The sequence below is a fragment of the Ornithorhynchus anatinus genome, chromosome X4 (genome assembly GCF_004115215.2).
Source record: "Ornithorhynchus anatinus isolate Pmale09 chromosome X4, mOrnAna1.pri.v4, whole genome shotgun sequence".
Lineage (NCBI taxonomy): Eukaryota > Metazoa > Chordata > Mammalia > Monotremata > Ornithorhynchidae > Ornithorhynchus > Ornithorhynchus anatinus.
In genome coordinates this window covers 2222326-2238337 of record NC_041752.1, presented here as the reverse complement: position 1 = coordinate 2238337, position 16012 = coordinate 2222326, and the positions used below count along the sequence as shown (strand labels likewise).

At 66.0% G+C, this 16012-nt stretch overlaps 1 protein-coding gene across 1 annotated transcript; it reads left to right on the top strand.

Moving 5' to 3' along the window:
- The first annotated feature begins 316 nt into the window (after window positions 1–316).
- On the top strand, window positions 317–14336 carry IL17RA (interleukin 17 receptor A). The gene is made up of 14 exons (XM_039910676.1): window positions 317–344; window positions 922–1028; window positions 3944–3968; window positions 5757–5903; window positions 6684–6808; window positions 7608–7734; window positions 8539–8586; window positions 8722–8888; window positions 9590–9667; window positions 10244–10352; window positions 10557–10571; window positions 10736–10837; window positions 11246–11287; window positions 12671–14336. Exons 1-14 carry the CDS (start codon window positions 317–319, stop codon window positions 14068–14070), a joined length of 2520 nt encoding a protein of 839 aa, XP_039766610.1. The 3' UTR covers window positions 14071–14336.
- Window positions 14337–16012: the final 1676 nt, after the last annotated feature.

The following is a 16012-nucleotide window of genomic DNA, read 5'->3' as shown; positions in this document are numbered from 1 at the left end:
AGCTACAGGCTCATCAGATGCTCCCCCGTGAGGCTCACAGTTCATCCTCATTTTAATAGTAATAATAATGTTGGTATCTGTCAAGCGCTTCCTAGGTGCAGAGCGCCGTGCTAAGCGCCGGGGGAGATACGGGGTCATCGGGTCGTCCCACGGGAGGCTCCCAGCTCATCCCCATTTGACAGATGAGGGAACTGAGGCCCAGAGAAGTGAAGCGACTTGTGCACAGTCACCCAGCTGACAAGGGGCAGAGTCGGGATTCGAACCCACGACCTCGGCCTCCCAAGCCCGGGCTCCTGCCCCCGAGCCAGGCTGCTCTATGGAGCGCCTGCTCTGCGCCCAGCCCCGTCCTAAGCGCCGGGAACGGACCGTTCGGCAGCCCCTAGGGACCGTCCGCGCCCGCCCGGGGCCCCCGCTCTCATCGCCGTGGCACGCATGAGGGCGGGGAAGGCGCGGAGCGGCGGAGCGAGCGGCCCAGACCGGCGGCGGGGGCGGGATTCGAACCCGCCACCTGGGACTCCCCGGCGGGGGCGGGGGCGGGGGCGGGGGCGGGAGCCAATCGGCCGCGCGGAGGATCTTCCGTCAGGCCGCCCCGCCCCTGGCCCCCTGGCCCCGCCCTCTTCCCTGGCCCCGCCCACTCAGGCAAGTCTGACCCCGCCCACTGAGCCCGGGCCCCGCCCCCTTCCCCTCCGGACCCCGCCCCCTTCCCCTCCGGACCCCGCCCCCTTCCCCTCCGGACCCCGCCCCCTCCCCCCGGCCCGGCCCGGCCCGGCCCGGCCGGTCCTGCCTGCGAAGAAGGAGGAAGCGGCGGAGCGGGCCGGGTCGTCGTCGCCGCCACCGCCGCCTCCACCACCACCGGGAAGCCCTCCCCGCTCCCGCCCCGCTCCCGGCCCATGGGGGGCCCGGGGGTCCCGCCGCCGCCGCTGCCCCTGCCCCTGCCGCTGCCCCTGCTGCTGCCCCTGCTGCTGCCGGGCCCGCCCGCCTCGGCCCTGTGGCTCCTCCACTTCCCGACGCCCAACTGCTCGCAGCCGGTGAGACCCCCCCCCTCCCCCTCCCCCTCCCCCCCCGTGCCCCCTCCCGTCCCATCCCCCCCTCCCATCCCACCCCCCGCAAGGGGCCGGGGCTCGGGCCGGGGCTCAGCCCGGGGGCTCGGGGGAGGGGGGGGGGGCCCGGCCCAGACGCACGGGGGAGGGAGGAGCCGCAGCCACGGGCCCTGCCGAGGGGGAGGGAAGGAGGTGGGGGGCCGGAGCTCGAGGGTCTGCCCGAGGCGTAAGGAAGGAGACGGGGGCCGGCGGACGAGGCCCGGAGGGTGTCGGGGTCAAGCGGGGGGCTCCGGCCATCCCCTTTTAAATAGCATCGATAATAGCGACGGGATCCGGCGGGCCGTTTACTTTGTGCCGAGCGCCGTTCCATCCGCCGGGATCGAAACGAGGTCACCAGGTCGGCCCGATCCCCGTTTTACGGATGGGGAAACCGAGGCCCGGGAAAGTGATTAGCCCCGCCGAGTGGCGGCGCGGGGATTCGAACCCACGACCCGTGACTCCCCGGCCCGGGCCCTTTCCGCCGAGCCGCGCTGCTCTCCTCTCCTCGCCTTCATCCCGGCCTCAGTGGCGAGAGCCCGGGCCCGGGAGTCGGAGGTCGTGGGTTCTAATCCCGGCCCCGCCGCTTTAGAGGAGCGGCGCGGCGCGGCGCGGCTCGGCGGAGAGAGCCCGGGCTGGGGAGTCAGAGGTCCCGGCTTCGAATCCCCGCCCTGCCACTCGTCGGCTGTGTGACTGTGGGCGAGTCACTTCACTTCGCCGGGCCTCGGTTACCTCATCTGTAAAATGGGGGTTCGGATGGTGAGCCTCCCGTGGGACGACCCGATGACCCCGGATCTCCCCCGGCGCTTAGAACGGCGCTCGGCGCGTAGTAGGCGCTTAACAGATACCGACGTTATCATTATCGGCCGGGTGACTTGGGGCGGGTCGCTTCACTTCCCCGGGCCTCGGTTCCCTCGTCCGTAAAATGAAGACTGAGCCCCACGGGGGACGATCTCATTACCTCGTGTCTGCCCGGCGCTTAGAACGGTGCTTGGCACGTAGTAAGCGCTTAACGGATACCAAAATGATGATGATGATCATCACCATTTAGCGGGTGAGGGAAGTGGGTCGGCGGGGGCGGGTGGGTCGACCCAAGTGGGGAAGCGGCATCCCCGAGGGCGCTCGGGGAGGGCGGGGAAGCCCGGGTGGGCAACTTTATGAGGGTTCCTCCGAAGCGCCCCCGTCCCCGACCCCCATCCTGGATCTGGGGGCTTCTTATACGTTTTTAGAAAGCTTTTCATAAATGCAATTAGCGTCGGTATCGAGTATCTCTGGGGCCAGTCAGGTTCTTCTCTAGACGGTCATTATCCTCTTCTTTCCTCCCACCCCTCCCCGGCCCCCATCCTGCTCATCCATCCGGAGCCCGAGAGGTTTCACCTGGAAAAAGCCCGAGAGTTTCGGGGGTCGGGGGCCGCGGGACCCTCGAAAGTTGTCTTTCTCACCCCTCGGGCGGCGGTCGTGACCACGGTATTTATTCAGCGCCTACTCTTTGCGAAGCCCCGCGCTGAGGAAGGAAGTTTTTGGAGGGACTATAGACACGGTCCCTGGCTCCCGCAGGGCTAACGATGATGATGATGATAATAATAATAATAATGGACTGTGATATTTAAGCGCCCGGTAGGTGTCCAGCACAGTGCTAAGCGTTAGGGCAGATAGCGAATCATCAGGATGATCGAATCCGCCCCCGCAAGGGGCTCACAGTGTATGGGGGAGGGAGAACCGAATCCCCATTTTGCCGACGAAGAAACCGAGGCCCGGGGAAGTGAAGCGACTTGCCCGTGGTCACCCGGCGGGCAGGCGACGGAGGCAGGATCAGAACCCCGGTCCTCTGGGGCCCGGGCCCCCGCTCCTTCCGCTAGTCCACGCCGCTTTTCCTTCCTCCGAAGAGGGCGGACGAGCTTCCGGGTCTCGAGGCTCTTTTCCTGACTTTCCGCCCATCCCGGAGGGGCCGAGGCCTCGCCTCCTGTGCCCATTTCCCCGCTGGAGAAACTGAGGCCTCGGGACGCTCTCCGGGTCCGTCATCTCCGAGTCCCGTCAGACGGCGGCCCCCCGGGCCCACCGTGCGGATGGTAGCCCGGTCCGGGACCCCGCACGGGGGGGTCTCCGTCCTCCGGGTGCCTGGCAACCGATCGGTCGTATTTATGGAGCGCTCGCTCTGCGCGGGGCACTGTACTGAGCGCTCGGGAGAGCCCAGTACAACAGAATCAGCAGACGCGTCCCCTAACAAGCTCACCGGGCCACACGTTGGTGGGATCGGTAGGAGTTTAGGGGCCGTCGGGGGGGGGGTGACGGGGCCTGGTCGAAGGAGCCCCAGTCCCGGAGTCTGCTCTGCCCCTAATAATAATAATGTTGGTATTAAGCGCTTACTATGTGCAGAGCACTGTTCTAAGCGCTGGGGTAGATACAGGATAATCGGGTGGTCCCACGTGAGGCTCGCGGTTAATCCCCATTTTCCGGATGAAGTCACTGAGGCCCGGAGAAGTGGAGCGACTTGGCCACAGTCCCACAGCTGACAAGCGGCGGAGCCGGGATTCGAACCCGTCACCTCCGGACTCCCAAGCCCGGGCTCTTTCCACCGAGCCGCGCCCCTACAACCGCCGGGTGACCTTAGGCAGATTCCTCTCTGGGCCTCGGTGTCCTCATCTGGAAAATGGGGATAAAGTGGAGTAGCGGGAGCCCCTTGGGGGGGGACAGAGACTGCGTCGGATCCGGCGGACTCATCCGCCGCCACAGCTTACTGAGCGGGCTCGGCGCTCAGCACACAGCGAGCTTTTTATAAATGCAGTTATCGTCGGTGTTGAGGATCTGTGGGGGCCAGTCGGGGTCTCCTCTGAGCCGTCATTATCCTCTCCTTCCTTCCATCACAGGGCTTGGACTGCAACGTCAAGAACAGTAAGTGTGTGTCTCTCTCCGTGTCTCCGTGTCTCTTTTTCTCTTTCTCTGCGTCTCTTTCGCTTTCTCATTCTCCTCCCTCCTCCCCCTCCGGCAGATCTGATTACAAACAACCCCAGTCTTCCTGCTTCTTCTACCTGCCGGGAAGTGCCCGTTGGCCTCTCCCGTCACCCGACCGCACGGGTCGCACGGTGACGCGTGTCACGTGGCCACGGATGTCTCAACCGAAGGTCACGCCGATCCGTCCGGGCTCCTCTCCGGTCAGGGATCGGCCTCACCCCGGAGCGGAGCCGGAACTCCCCCGAAACCCGATTTTTTTTCATAAGGCTCCCACCCGCGGGCGGGGGGGACGGCTCACGCCCGTGTCCCCTGCGGGATCCTGGGCCCAGCCGGCCCCCCCGGGGCGACGTGCGGATAACCGAGAGCCGCGGATGATCCCCAGGACCTCCTTTCGGGACGCCTCGGTCCCCCTCGGGCCGGCACGGTCGACCTCGGGCCGAGCCCGGGACCGCCTCCCGCCGAGAAGAGGGAGGCGGGAGGCTTGCGGGGGCAAATCGTAGACTCCCAGCGGCCTGGGGACGTGTCCCCTCGGCCCGTCGAACTGCCCCAGGTGCTCGGTGGCGGGATGCGTTCCGTGTTCTGTCATTCGGTCGTACTCATCGAGCGCTCACTGTGTGCGGACCACCGTGCTTAGCGCCGGGAGAGAAAGGTGCGACGATAAAAAGACACATTCCCCTGCTCCAGAGGTGGGAGGGGAGATGGGGAATGCCGTGCCGAACGCCGGGGTAGATCCAAGCTGATCTGGTCGGACACGGTCCCCGCCGCACGTGGGGCGCGCCGACTTAAACCCTCTAGACCGGAAGCTTGTTTCGGGCGGGGAAACGTGTCGGCTAATTCTGTTATAGCGGGCTCTCCCGAGCGCTTAGGACAGTGCCCCGCACGCAAGAAGCGCTCAGTAAATACCAGCGATCGATTGATTGGGAAACGCCTCTCTGGGAGAAGCGAAACCTGCAGGTAATTCACGGCTCCGATGCGTTGAGAATCAACAGCCCCTAGCCCGAGAAGCAGCGTGACCTGATGCATAGAGCACGGACCTGGCAGTCAGAAGGCCCTGCGTTCGAATCCCGGCTCTAGCGCTTGTCTGCCGTGTGGCCTCGGGCGGGTCGCTTCTCCGTGCCTCAGTTCCCTCCTCTGCAGAAAGGGGGTTAAGACCGTGAGCCCCGTGCGGGACCAGGGACTCTGTCCGACCCGATTTACGCGTATCTATCGCAGGGCTTGGAACGATCGGTCAGTCGTATCTCTTGAGCCCTTACTGGGTGCAGAGCACTGTACTAAGTCCTGGGGAGAGTACAAGCAGCGTGGCTCGGTGGAAAGAGCCCGGGCTTTGGAGTCAGAGGTCATGGGTTCGAAACCCGGATCTGCCACGTGTCAGCCGTGTGACTGTGGGCGAGTCACTTAGCTTCTCTGTGCCTAAATTACCTCATCTGTAAAATGGGGATTAAGACTGTGAGCCTCACGTGGGACAACCTGATTCCCCTGTGTCTACCCCAGCGCTTAGAACAGCGCTCTGCACATAGTAAGCGCTTAACAGATACCAACATTATGATTATTATTATTACAGTCAGCACGCGTGTTCCCTGAGTACAGTGAGCTTACAGTCTAGAGGGCAGAGCACCGTGTTAGCACGTAGTAAGCGCTTAGCCAATATTATTTTTGCTGCGGTTGCTGTTATTATTTATTATTATTATTATTATTATTAATCACGCACCCCGCTTTGCCCCGTACCAGGTACCTGTCTGCACCGGAGCTGGCATCAGCCACCCAAATGGACCCCCACGGCCCCCAGACGCCTCAGCGTCACCCTGGGCTCGGCCCGGGTCGGGGCCGGGGACCTGTACCCCGTGCTGGAGATCACGTGGACCGTGGCCACGGACGGTGAGCGGGGCGACGAGGCGGGGGCTTCCCTCGCCAGGTGGAGGGGGCCGGGCCGGGAGACCCTCGTCACTCGGCTCGAGACCCTCCGCGCCGCGGCCCGGGGGGCGGAGGGTCCCGGACCCCGCCGCTCGGGGCGGCGGGCGGCGACCGCCCGATGCGGGAGGCGGGGCTGGACTTAATAACGATGGCATCTAAGCGCTTACTGCGTGCGAGGCACTGTTCCAAGCGCAACTGAAGCCCGCCCGCTGCGTGTTGCCTGGGTGACGGTCAACGCGCGTGCCCCCGGACTTCCAGAGCCGTTGCGGCCACGCGCTCCACGCGAGCTCTGGGGATCCAACTTTTTCCAAGTAATTGATCCAAGTCCAAGTAATTGATTCCCGGGGAATCAAAGGAATCGCATCCCGGGGGGGCCGCGGGATTTCCCCCGCCCCCACCAGAGGGGCTCCGGCCCCAAAAAGTGACCGTCGGTGAGTCCTGGGACGCCCCCTCCCCAGACCCGGGCGGCCGCCTTCCGGGGGCGGCCGGGAAGCGCCGAGGAGCCGCCGCCGCCGAGCGGGACGTTGCACAACGTTCGACGGTTGCCACCCCGGACCGGGCACGCAAACAGGAAAGCCCTTGACCCCTGAGGTCGACCGTGGCTAACTGCGTTCTGCCCTCTCATCCTCCTCTTTCCTCATCCTCTCCCCCCCGCACCCTGCCGTCTTCCCCTTCCTTCTCCCCGCCTCCTCTCTCCGCTCCCTCCTCCCTCCCGGCTGCCTCCTCCCCTCTCCTCCCCCCCAGGAAGCATCGTCTGTCTCCGGGGGGCGGAGCTGGCCGTGCTCCAGGTGAGCACCAATGAGGTCCTGTGTGCCGAGTTCGAGTTCCCGGACAGCCCGCCGGACCAAGTGGGGCCCGATCGAAATCCGGTGAGGCCCCGGGCGGGTGGGGGCCATCCGGGCCGGGACCCCCTTGCGGGGGAGGTGGCCGTGGGGGTCGGAGCCGGTTTGGACCCCGGAGCCCCCGAAGGGTGATCCGGGTAGCAGCCGGGGTCGGAGAAAACAGAACGAAGGCCCGATCCCTGCCCGCAGGAAGCTTGTAGTCTAGCGATTGGGCGGGACTGGGATGAGGACCCGGGGCTCCTGACTTTCAGGCCCGTGCCCTTTCCGCCAGGCCCCCGCCGCCCCTGAAAGAGTCGGGGAGTTAATACTAACCCCGGTGCTTTGTGAGCACTTACTGTGTGCCAAGCGGGACTCTAAACGCTGGGGTCGACGCAGGTTGATCGGGTTGGACGTAGTCCCTGTCCCACGTGGGGCTCACCGTCTAAAGAGGAGGGAGGAGGACTTAATCCCCATTTTACAGATGAGGTAACTGAGGCACAGAGAGGTTAAATGACTTTCTGGAGGTCACCCGGCAGACCGGTGGCGGAGCCAGGATTAAGGACCCGGGTCCTCTGACTCTTTCCACTAGGCCACGCCGCACGGGGGGCGGTGGGCAGAGTGGGAACCTCCCCCGCTATTTTTGGGAGGCCGTGGGGCGGGGGGGACGGAGACCCCCAGCGCGCCCCCCGCGATTCTAGGAGCGGACACGGGGGTCCCCCGGGGAGGGACCCGGATCTCGGCGGGGAGCCGGGGAGGCCCGCGGGAGGAGGAGGAGGAGGAGGCCAGACCAGGCCCGGGACTAAGCCGGAGTCCTCGCTCCGCCCCACTCTCTCCGCGTCCCCCACAGTGGCGCTTTTCCTTCAACCGTTTCGTGGTGGAGCCGGGGCAGCTGTACGAAGTGACCGTCCACCACCTGCCCAAACTGGGGACCGACGGAGACGACAATCACCATTCAAAGCGCCTGCGGGTGCCGGGTGAGAGACCCCTCCCCTCCCCCCCGCCCCCCGGCCTCCCCTGGGGGCGTGGGTCCGTCGGTGGTATTGATTGAGCGCCGCGTGCAGAGCGGTGCACCGGGCCCTTGGGAGAGGAAAATAGAGTCGGCAGATGTGATCCCGGCCCTCAAGGAGCTGACGGTCTAGCAGGAGAGATGGCGGACAAAATCGTTTTCCGTTAGGGGGAGGAATAAGGTTTCAAAAGAGAAGGGAAAGATGGAAAAGTGAATTTATTTATCTATTTATACTAATGCCCATCTCCCCCTCTAGACCGTGAGCTCGTTGTGGGCGGGAATGTGTCTCTCTGTTGGTACAGTGTACTCTCTCGAGCGCTCGGTACGGTGCTTCGCGGACAGTAAGCGCTCAGTCAATACGATCGAATGAATGAATAATAAGTGAAGAGATCACTGCAGATGTTAGGGCTCAGGTGGTTTTAGACCGTGAGCCCACCGTGGGCGGGGATCGTCTCTCTCTCCTGCTGGATTCTACTTTCCAAGCGCTTAGTACGGTGCTCCGCACACAGTAAGCGCTCAGTAAATACGAAGACGCGAGCGGGGAGAAGACGACGAATCCAGGAGGGCTTCCTGGAAGATGGGGGAGGGTATTTCGTGGAGATCCGAAGCGGGAAGGGCTGGGGTCTGGGGGAATTAAAGGGAAGGTGAGTTGCAGGGTGGGAAGAAGGAGCCAGCGAGGATCCGAGGTGGGAGGGGCCCGGGGGATCACGCTTTCTCAAGTCGGGGGGCCCGGGGTCCGGGACCCTCACTGACCTTGGGAATCCCCCGGCAGACTGCGGGGACCCCAAGATGAGGACCACCACTCCCTGCGTCGTCTCAGGTAATGGCCTCCGGCCCGGGGACGGACTGGGGAGGGGGTGGGAAGTGGGCATGGAAGCGCGGGGGGGGGAGGCCGGGGGCCGGGGCGGGGAGGCGGCCAGGAGGGGCCCTGACCGGCCCGGGTCCGCGCCGCCAGGCAGCCTGTGGGAGCCAGACCTGACGGCCGAGCGCCTGGAGAACCGTTCCCTGCGGGTGACCTTCACCCCGTGGACTGAGGCGTCGGCCCACTACCAGATCCTCGTCGACGGCTTCCCGGAAACCTCCGACAAGAGCTGTCACCAGGAGTTTCACCCCGTAGCCCCGGTAGCCCCGCCCTCCGCCCCTGCCCGCACCCCGGGGGCGGGCGGGGGGGTCCCGAGTAACGAAACGGGGGCTGTCCCGCGAGGGGCCCCGGGGGATCGGAGGTAGGAAGGTCCCGTGTTCTGATCCCGGCTCCGCCACTTGTCTGCTGTGTGGTCTGGGGCAAGGCACGTCACTTCTCTGGGCCTCAGTGACCTCGTCTGTAAAATGGGGATCGAGACCGCGAGCCCCACCCGGGACGGGGCCCGTGTCCGACCCAATTTGTATCCGCCCGGCGCTCGGGACGGTGCCGGGCACGTAGTAAGCGCTTAATAAATCCCACAGTTACTGTTAATATCAACCCCCCCCCACCCCCCCCATCCCGAATCCCCTCGGCTCAAACACCCCCCCAGCGGAAACGTCTCCCGCGGGGCTCGCCCCGCTCCCCCTCGGTGCACGTGAATTCCGTTTCCTTCCCCGTGAGAGGCCGGAGACCAGCCGCCCGGCCCACCCCCGGGGAGAGCCCTCGGGGTCGTACGGAGACCCGATCTTCCCCGCTCCCACCCCCCGGCCGGGGCGCCCCCTTCAGGAAGGGTGAGAACAGGATCCGGGAGACCGGCGTGAGGCTCGGGGCCCCCGGACAGCACGGCGGGGGACTGGGCTCTGTCCCCGGCTGGGCCGGGGCCCTGACCTCCCCCTCCCCGCATTCCTCCCTCGCGTTCCAGGTGGAGCGGCCCCCTCGGCGCCTGTCTGTCACCGTCCCCCTGGGGAGTGTACGAGCCTGCTGCCGCTACACGGTGCAGGTGAGACCCCCCCCCCCCGACCCTGTCCCCAACCCCCTTCCACCAGTCCCCCCCCCCATTCCTCCTCCTCACCCTGATGAGCGTGCAGACATGCTGCAGGAGAAACGGCGTGGCGTCGTGGAAGGAGCGCGGGCTTGGGAGTCCAAGGATGTGGGTTCTAATCCCGGCTGCTTGTCTGCTCTGACCTTGGGCGAGTCGCATCCCTTCTCCGTGCCTCAATTACCTCATCTGTAAAGTGGGGATCTAAAGGGGGAGCCCCACGTGGGGCAACCTGATGACCTGTATCTACCCCACCGCTTGGAACGCTGCTTGGCACATAGCGAGTGATCAACAGATATCGTAATCGTTACTACGATGGGGAGACCTCCCCCCGCACACATCTCCGACACCGGCCCCCTGGTTACAAGGTGCAGGCGAGCGCCGTCGCCCTCCAGCCCCCCAAGTGGCCTGTGGTGTGGCAGTGTGGGCAGCCCCCCCGGCTCTCCCTCGGCCCCTCCGTCCTCCCCTTCTCCGTCTCTCCTCCCGCCCCCGACCCGCATCTCCTCCCCCACCGTCCGCTCTCTGTCCGCCCCTCAGATCCAGCCGTTCTTCCAGAGCTGCGGCAGCGACTGCATCCGGCACGTCGTGACCGTCCCTTCCCGGGGGGTCCCCCCCACCCTCTTCCCGCCTCCTCTCACCCCTCCCGGTAAGAGAACTACCACGGGGCTTCCTTCCTCTCCGCCTCGACCGCCGCGGGCGGGGAGCGGGGGGCGAGGCTGTAGGGGCGGGGACCGAGGGGAGGCGGCCACGGGCCCGGATACGGGGTGGGCCCAGAGGGAGGCGGGGTGCCGGGAGAAGCGCCGGCCCCTCCACGTTAAACCTCGTCTCTGTCTCTGTTCCTCTGTTGCAGTGGAATACCCTTCAGGTGAGCCCAGGAGGAGCCCCCGGGGCGGAGGGGGGAGGGTGAGCACCCCGACCTACCCCCTCGTTTGCCCCGAGCCTCAGCGGGGTGTGGACCCGGGGAGAACGAGGGATCGGGGCGGGCGGTCCCGGACCCCGGGGTCCGCCACGGCCTCTCCTCTGCCTTAGATGACGTGTCGCTCTGGGTCTACTGGGTCATCACGTGCGTCTGCGTCCTCCTGGTGGGTTCGGTCATCCTGACGGCCGTGTGCGTGGCCCAGCGGAAACCCGGTAAGTCATCCAGTCGGTCGTGTTTCTCGAGCGCTTACTGTGGGCGGAGCACCGTACCGAGGACCCGAGAGGGTACGATATCAGACACGTCCACGGGACCGACCGAGCCCTTCCCTCCCCCGGCCACGGATGCCCCTCCCGGGGGGCCCGGAGGGGGGCACGGCTCCGGGGCGCCACTCCCGGAAAGGCCGAGTGCCAGAGGAGGCGGCACGGGCCGGGGCGGCCGGCGGCCGAGCCTGCCGCCGTCCCGTGCCCAGCAGAGAGCGGTGCCCCGGTCGCCCACGGAAGGAAACCGAGGCCCAGAGAAGTGGGTCGCCCGACAGGCCGGGGCCTCGGGCCGGGTGGCGGATCCCGCTCTCCCAACTCCCCGCCCGCCTGACGCGTCTGGCGCGTCGTCTCTCCCTGCAGGCTCCGGTTCCGGCAAGTCCACGGATGCCGCCGTCTATTCAGGTAGGCCCCGCCGGGCGGCGGGGGAGGCCGGGCGGGGGCGGGGCCCCGGGAGCGACTCGGCTCCCCGCGGCGTGGCCCGGAAAGTACCCGGCCCGGGGGCGTCCGGCCGGGTGAGCGGCGGGAGGTGCTGGCGGCGATCCCGGAATATTCCCCCGGTGCCTCGGCCAGAGAATGAACAGGGGTATTTAAGCGCCTACCGTGTGCCGGGCGCCGTGCCGAGCGCCGAGGTAGGTAGGAGCGGCCAGAGTCGGACCCTGGGAGGCACGGGAAGGAGAGGGGAGGCACAGAGACCCCCAGGGACCAGACCCCCCCCCGTCCCGAAACGGTTTGGTCAGGGAGCCTTCGGGGCCCTGAATCCCGTTCACGCAACGGGAGGGGGCCTGCCTCCGAAACCGTAGTTCTCCACGGAGCGCCTACGGCGTGCAGGGCACTGGACTAAGCGCTTGAGAGAGAACGGTAGAGCTAGACACGTTTCTTGCCCACCGGGGGCTCATAGTCTACGGCCTCCGAAACAGGCTCCGTTTCCCCGTTCCCCATCCGCCTCAGATCGGGACCCCCGGGTGGGCCGGGGACCGCCTCCGACCTCATCGTCAGCCAGTCGATTCGATCGATGGTATTTATTGAGCGCTTACTGTGTGCGGGGCGCTGGACTGAGCACTTGAGAGAGAATACATCAGAGTTGGCAGCCGCGGAGCGGCGCGGCCTAGCGGATGGAGCCCAGGCCCGGGAGTGGGAAGGACCCGAGCTCTAATCCCGGCTCCGCCGCGCGTCTGCTGGGTGACCTCGGGCCCGTCGCCTCACTCGCCTTTTTCTCGGTTCCCTCATCTGTAAAATGGGGATTAAGACTGTGAGCCCCACGGGGGACGGGGACTGCGTCCAACCCGATCGGCTCGTGTCTTCCCCAGCGCTTCCAACGGTGCCCGGCGCCTAGTAGGCGCCCGACAGATACGTTTAAAAAAAAAAAAAAAGGTTCCCTGCCCACGACGGGCTTACGCCCTCCCGTATCCACCCCCGTTACAGTGCTTTACACACCGTACGCGCTTCACAGAGGCCGCTGGTAAGAACGACGGTATCTGTTAGGCGCTCACTAGGCGCCGGGCACCGTTCTGAGCGCCGAGGTAGATACGAGGTTCCCAGGTTGGACACGGTCCCCGTCGTGCGTGGGGCTCACGGACTTAATCACTGTGATTATCAGTGGGCTCGCTCCCCCCGCTCCCTGCTGATCACACCATGAAATAGGCCCGGACCGAAACCCTTCCGTCCCAGAGAACCCCTTCCCCGGGCCGGTCGGTCCCCGGCCCCGGGGGTCGGCGGGGGGTCCTGCCTCCGGCCGCCGGGGTCGGCGGGGCCGGGGGCTCACGCCCCGGGGCCGTTCCCTCGCAGGGATCCCGCCCCCGGCCCCGGCGTCGCCGCCCCCCCTGAAGCCCCGGAAGGTCTGGGTCGTGTACTCGGCCGACCACCCGCTCTACGTGGACGTGGTGGTGAAGTTCGCCCAGTTCCTGCTGACGGCGTGCGGCACGGAGGTGGCCCTGGACCTCCTGGAGGAGCGGGAGATCTCGGAGGTGGGGGCCCTGGCCTGGATCACGCGGCAGAAGCGGGCGGCCGACGCCGGCGCCTCCAAGATCGTCGTGCTGTGCTCCCGGGGCACGCGGGCCAAGTGGCAGGCCATGCTGGGCCGCGGCGGGCCGGCCGCCGGCGGGCTGCGGGGGGACCGGCGCCGGCCGGCCGGGGACCTGTTCACCCCGGCCCTCAACGTCATCCTGCCCGACTTCAAGAGGCCGGCCCGCTTCGGAGGCTACGTGGTCTGCTACTTCTCCGACATCTGCGCCGAGGAGGACGTGCCCGAGCCGTTCCTCATCACCTCCCGCTACCCGCTGATGGGCGCCTTCGAGGAGGTCTACTTCCGCATCCAGGACCTGGAGATGTTCCAGCCGGGCCGCGGGCACCGGGTGCGGGAGCTCTCCGCCGACGGCTACCTGGGCGGCCCCGCCGGGCGCGGGCTCGAGGAGGCCGTGCGACGCTTCCGGGAGTGGCAGGCCGCGCACCCCGACTGGTTCGAGCGGGAGAACGGCGGAGCCTCCGACGAGGAGGAGGAGGAGGAGGAAGAGAGGATACCGCCGGGAGGGGAGGAGGCCACGGCGACGGCCGTCGTCCGACAGGAGCCGCTCCTCCGGGAGCCGGGCCTGGCGGAGGGCTTCCGGGTGGACCCCCTCCCCGCCCGGACCGACGGGGGCGCCTTCAGGGTGGCCCCTCGGCCGCCCGCCGGGCCCGGCCCGGCCCCCTCGGCTCTCCAGACGCCGGTGGCGGCCGACGAGCGGCGGCCGCCCTCCCTCGCGGTCACCCCCGTCCCCCGGGCGGCCGCCACGGCGGGGCGGCTGGTGCCGGTGGAGGAGGAGGGGCGGCCCCTGTTGGACCCCGTCGCCGCCGCCCCGGCCGTCGGGCCGCCGAGCCCCCTCCCGCCGGGCCGGCTCGAGGAGTGGGTGCGGTCGCTCTTGGGCCCGGGCGAGGGGGAGACGCGGACCCCGGCCGGAGGGGAGCAGAGACAGTCCGTGCAGTCGGACCAGGGGTACATCTCCCGGAGCTCCCCGCAGCCTCCGGACGGACCGGAGGAGGACGAGGAGGAGGAGGAGGACGACGACGACGACGGCGAAGGCGAGGACTTGGAGGAGCCCCTGTCCCCGGCCATCTTGGCCAGCCTCAAGAATCTCCAGCAGCATCTACTCTTCCACCACCTCCGGCAGGAGTCGGGGCAGACGCCCGGGGCCCGGCCGGCCCCCTCCTAGCGTCTCCCGCGGGCCCGTCCGGGGGGGTGGGGGACGGCGGTCCCCCTCCACCGACCCCGCGGTCGCTCAGCCGAGGATGCGGACGGTCGCCGGTTGGGTTGAGGAGCCTAGAGGGAAGAGCGCGGGCCTGGGACACGGAGGACCCGGGTCCTAATCCCGGCCCTGCCGTGCGACCTGGGGCGGGGCACTGCTCTGCGCCTCGGTTTCCTCATCCGTAACGTTCTCCCTCCTGCTGGGATCGTGAGTCCCACGTGCCTGACCCGATCATCTCGTGTACACCCCGGTGCTTAGAAAAGTGCTTTTTTGGGGTATTTGTTTAGCTTACTATGTGCGCATTTTGGAGGATGCCCCCGACTGGTCCCCGCCCCTTCAGCGGGTCCCAGGGGTCAGTCTGCCAGTCGGTCGTATCTACTGAGCGCTCACCGAAAGCGCTGCGCTAAGCGCTTGGGGGAGAGTACGGTATAACAGTAGTCAGTGAATCATATTTATTGAGCGCTTACTGTGTGCAGATCGCTGTACCGAGAGCTTGGGAGAGTACAATGTAACGATAGCCAGTGAGTCATATTTATCGAGCGCCTACCGAACGCAGAGAGCACGGAGTGTTTGGGAGAGTACAATATAACGACAGTCAGTGAATCACTCATTCAATAGTATTTATTGAGCGCTTACTGTGTGCGGAGCACCCTACTAAGCGTTTGGAATGTACATATTTATTGAGCGCTTACTACACGCAGAGCACTCTACTGAGAGCTGGGTGGAGGACAGTATCACGGCAGTCAGACGATATAAGAGACACATTCTCTGCCCACAGCGAGCTTAGAGTAAGCGCTTAGCACATACCAGAATAAAAATAATTCCAGAGTCCAGACTGGTAGAGGTGTAGACCGTCTCATCTCTTAATTGGGGCTCGCGCTCTCCCTCGGTACTCAACGTTCCCCGAGTTTCGATCGCACCCTCGGGGGGGCTTCTATTTTTGTATCATTTTAAAACACGATTAAACATTTTTAAACTCGTAGGCCCCAGTCACGTGCCCGTTTTGCTGCCTGTCTCCCCCCGCTTCTAGCCTGTGAGCCCCGTTGTGGGCAGGGATCGTCTCTATCCGTTGCTGAACTGTACCTCCCGAGCGCTTGGTAACAGTGCTCCGCACACAGTAGGAGCTCGATAAATACGACTGAACGAATGACTCTCTCTGCCTGGGAAGATTCTGCCCGGGGCAGATGGACTGAGCTGGGCTGCCGAGGGGGTGAGAGAGGGCAGACAGGACGGCCCCGGGGGCTGACGGAAAGAGCCCGGGCCCGGGAGTCACAGAGACCCGGGTTCTGATCCCAGCCCCACCGCTTGTCCGCTGGGTGATCGCGGGCAACTCCTTTGTGCCTCGGTTCCCTCGCCTGTAGAATGGGGATTAAGACTGGTGAGCCCCCAGTGGGACGTGGACTGGGTCCAGCCCGATTAGCTTGTATCTACCCCAGCGTTTGGTCCGGTGTCTGGCACACGGTAAGAGTTTAACAGATACCACTTAAGAAAAAACAAATCATTTCACAGGGGAGGAGAAGGTCCTGTCCGCAAGATCTCAACCAAATGGTTTTCTGCCCTTCCGGCGGTGTGACCGAGGCAGGGATGGTGTCCAGCCTGACCGGCCGTGCCCCTCGGCCAGTACGGGGTGGGAGAGGGCCGCGTGGCCCAGCGGATAGAGCGCCGGCTTGGGCGTCGGAAGGACCCGGGTTCCAATCCCCGCTCTGCCACGCGTCTGCCGTGTGACCTTGGGCCGGTCGCTTCACTTCTCCGTGCCGCAGTTCCCTCAGCTGTAAAAAAGGAGGGTTAAGCGCCAGCCCCATGTGGGCCCGTGTCCGACCTCGTTAGCTTGTTTCCACCCCAGCGCTCAGACCCCCGCTTGGGCACAGAGTGAGCGCTGGGGCGCTTAGAACAGCGCTTCGCACATGGT

Excerpts from the sequence above, each read along its gene's own strand:
- IL17RA (XM_039910676.1), top strand. The coding sequence starts at position 317 with ATGGAGCGCCTGCTCTGCGCCCAGCCCC. Across the intron at positions 345-921 it reads CCTGCTCTGCGCCCAGCCCC|TGCCCCTGCCCCTGCCGCTG; the intron begins GTCCTAAGCGCC and ends CGCCGCCGCCGC. Across the intron at positions 8,587-8,721 it reads CACTCCCTGCGTCGTCTCAG|GCAGCCTGTGGGAGCCAGAC; the intron begins GTAATGGCCTCC and ends CCGCGCCGCCAG.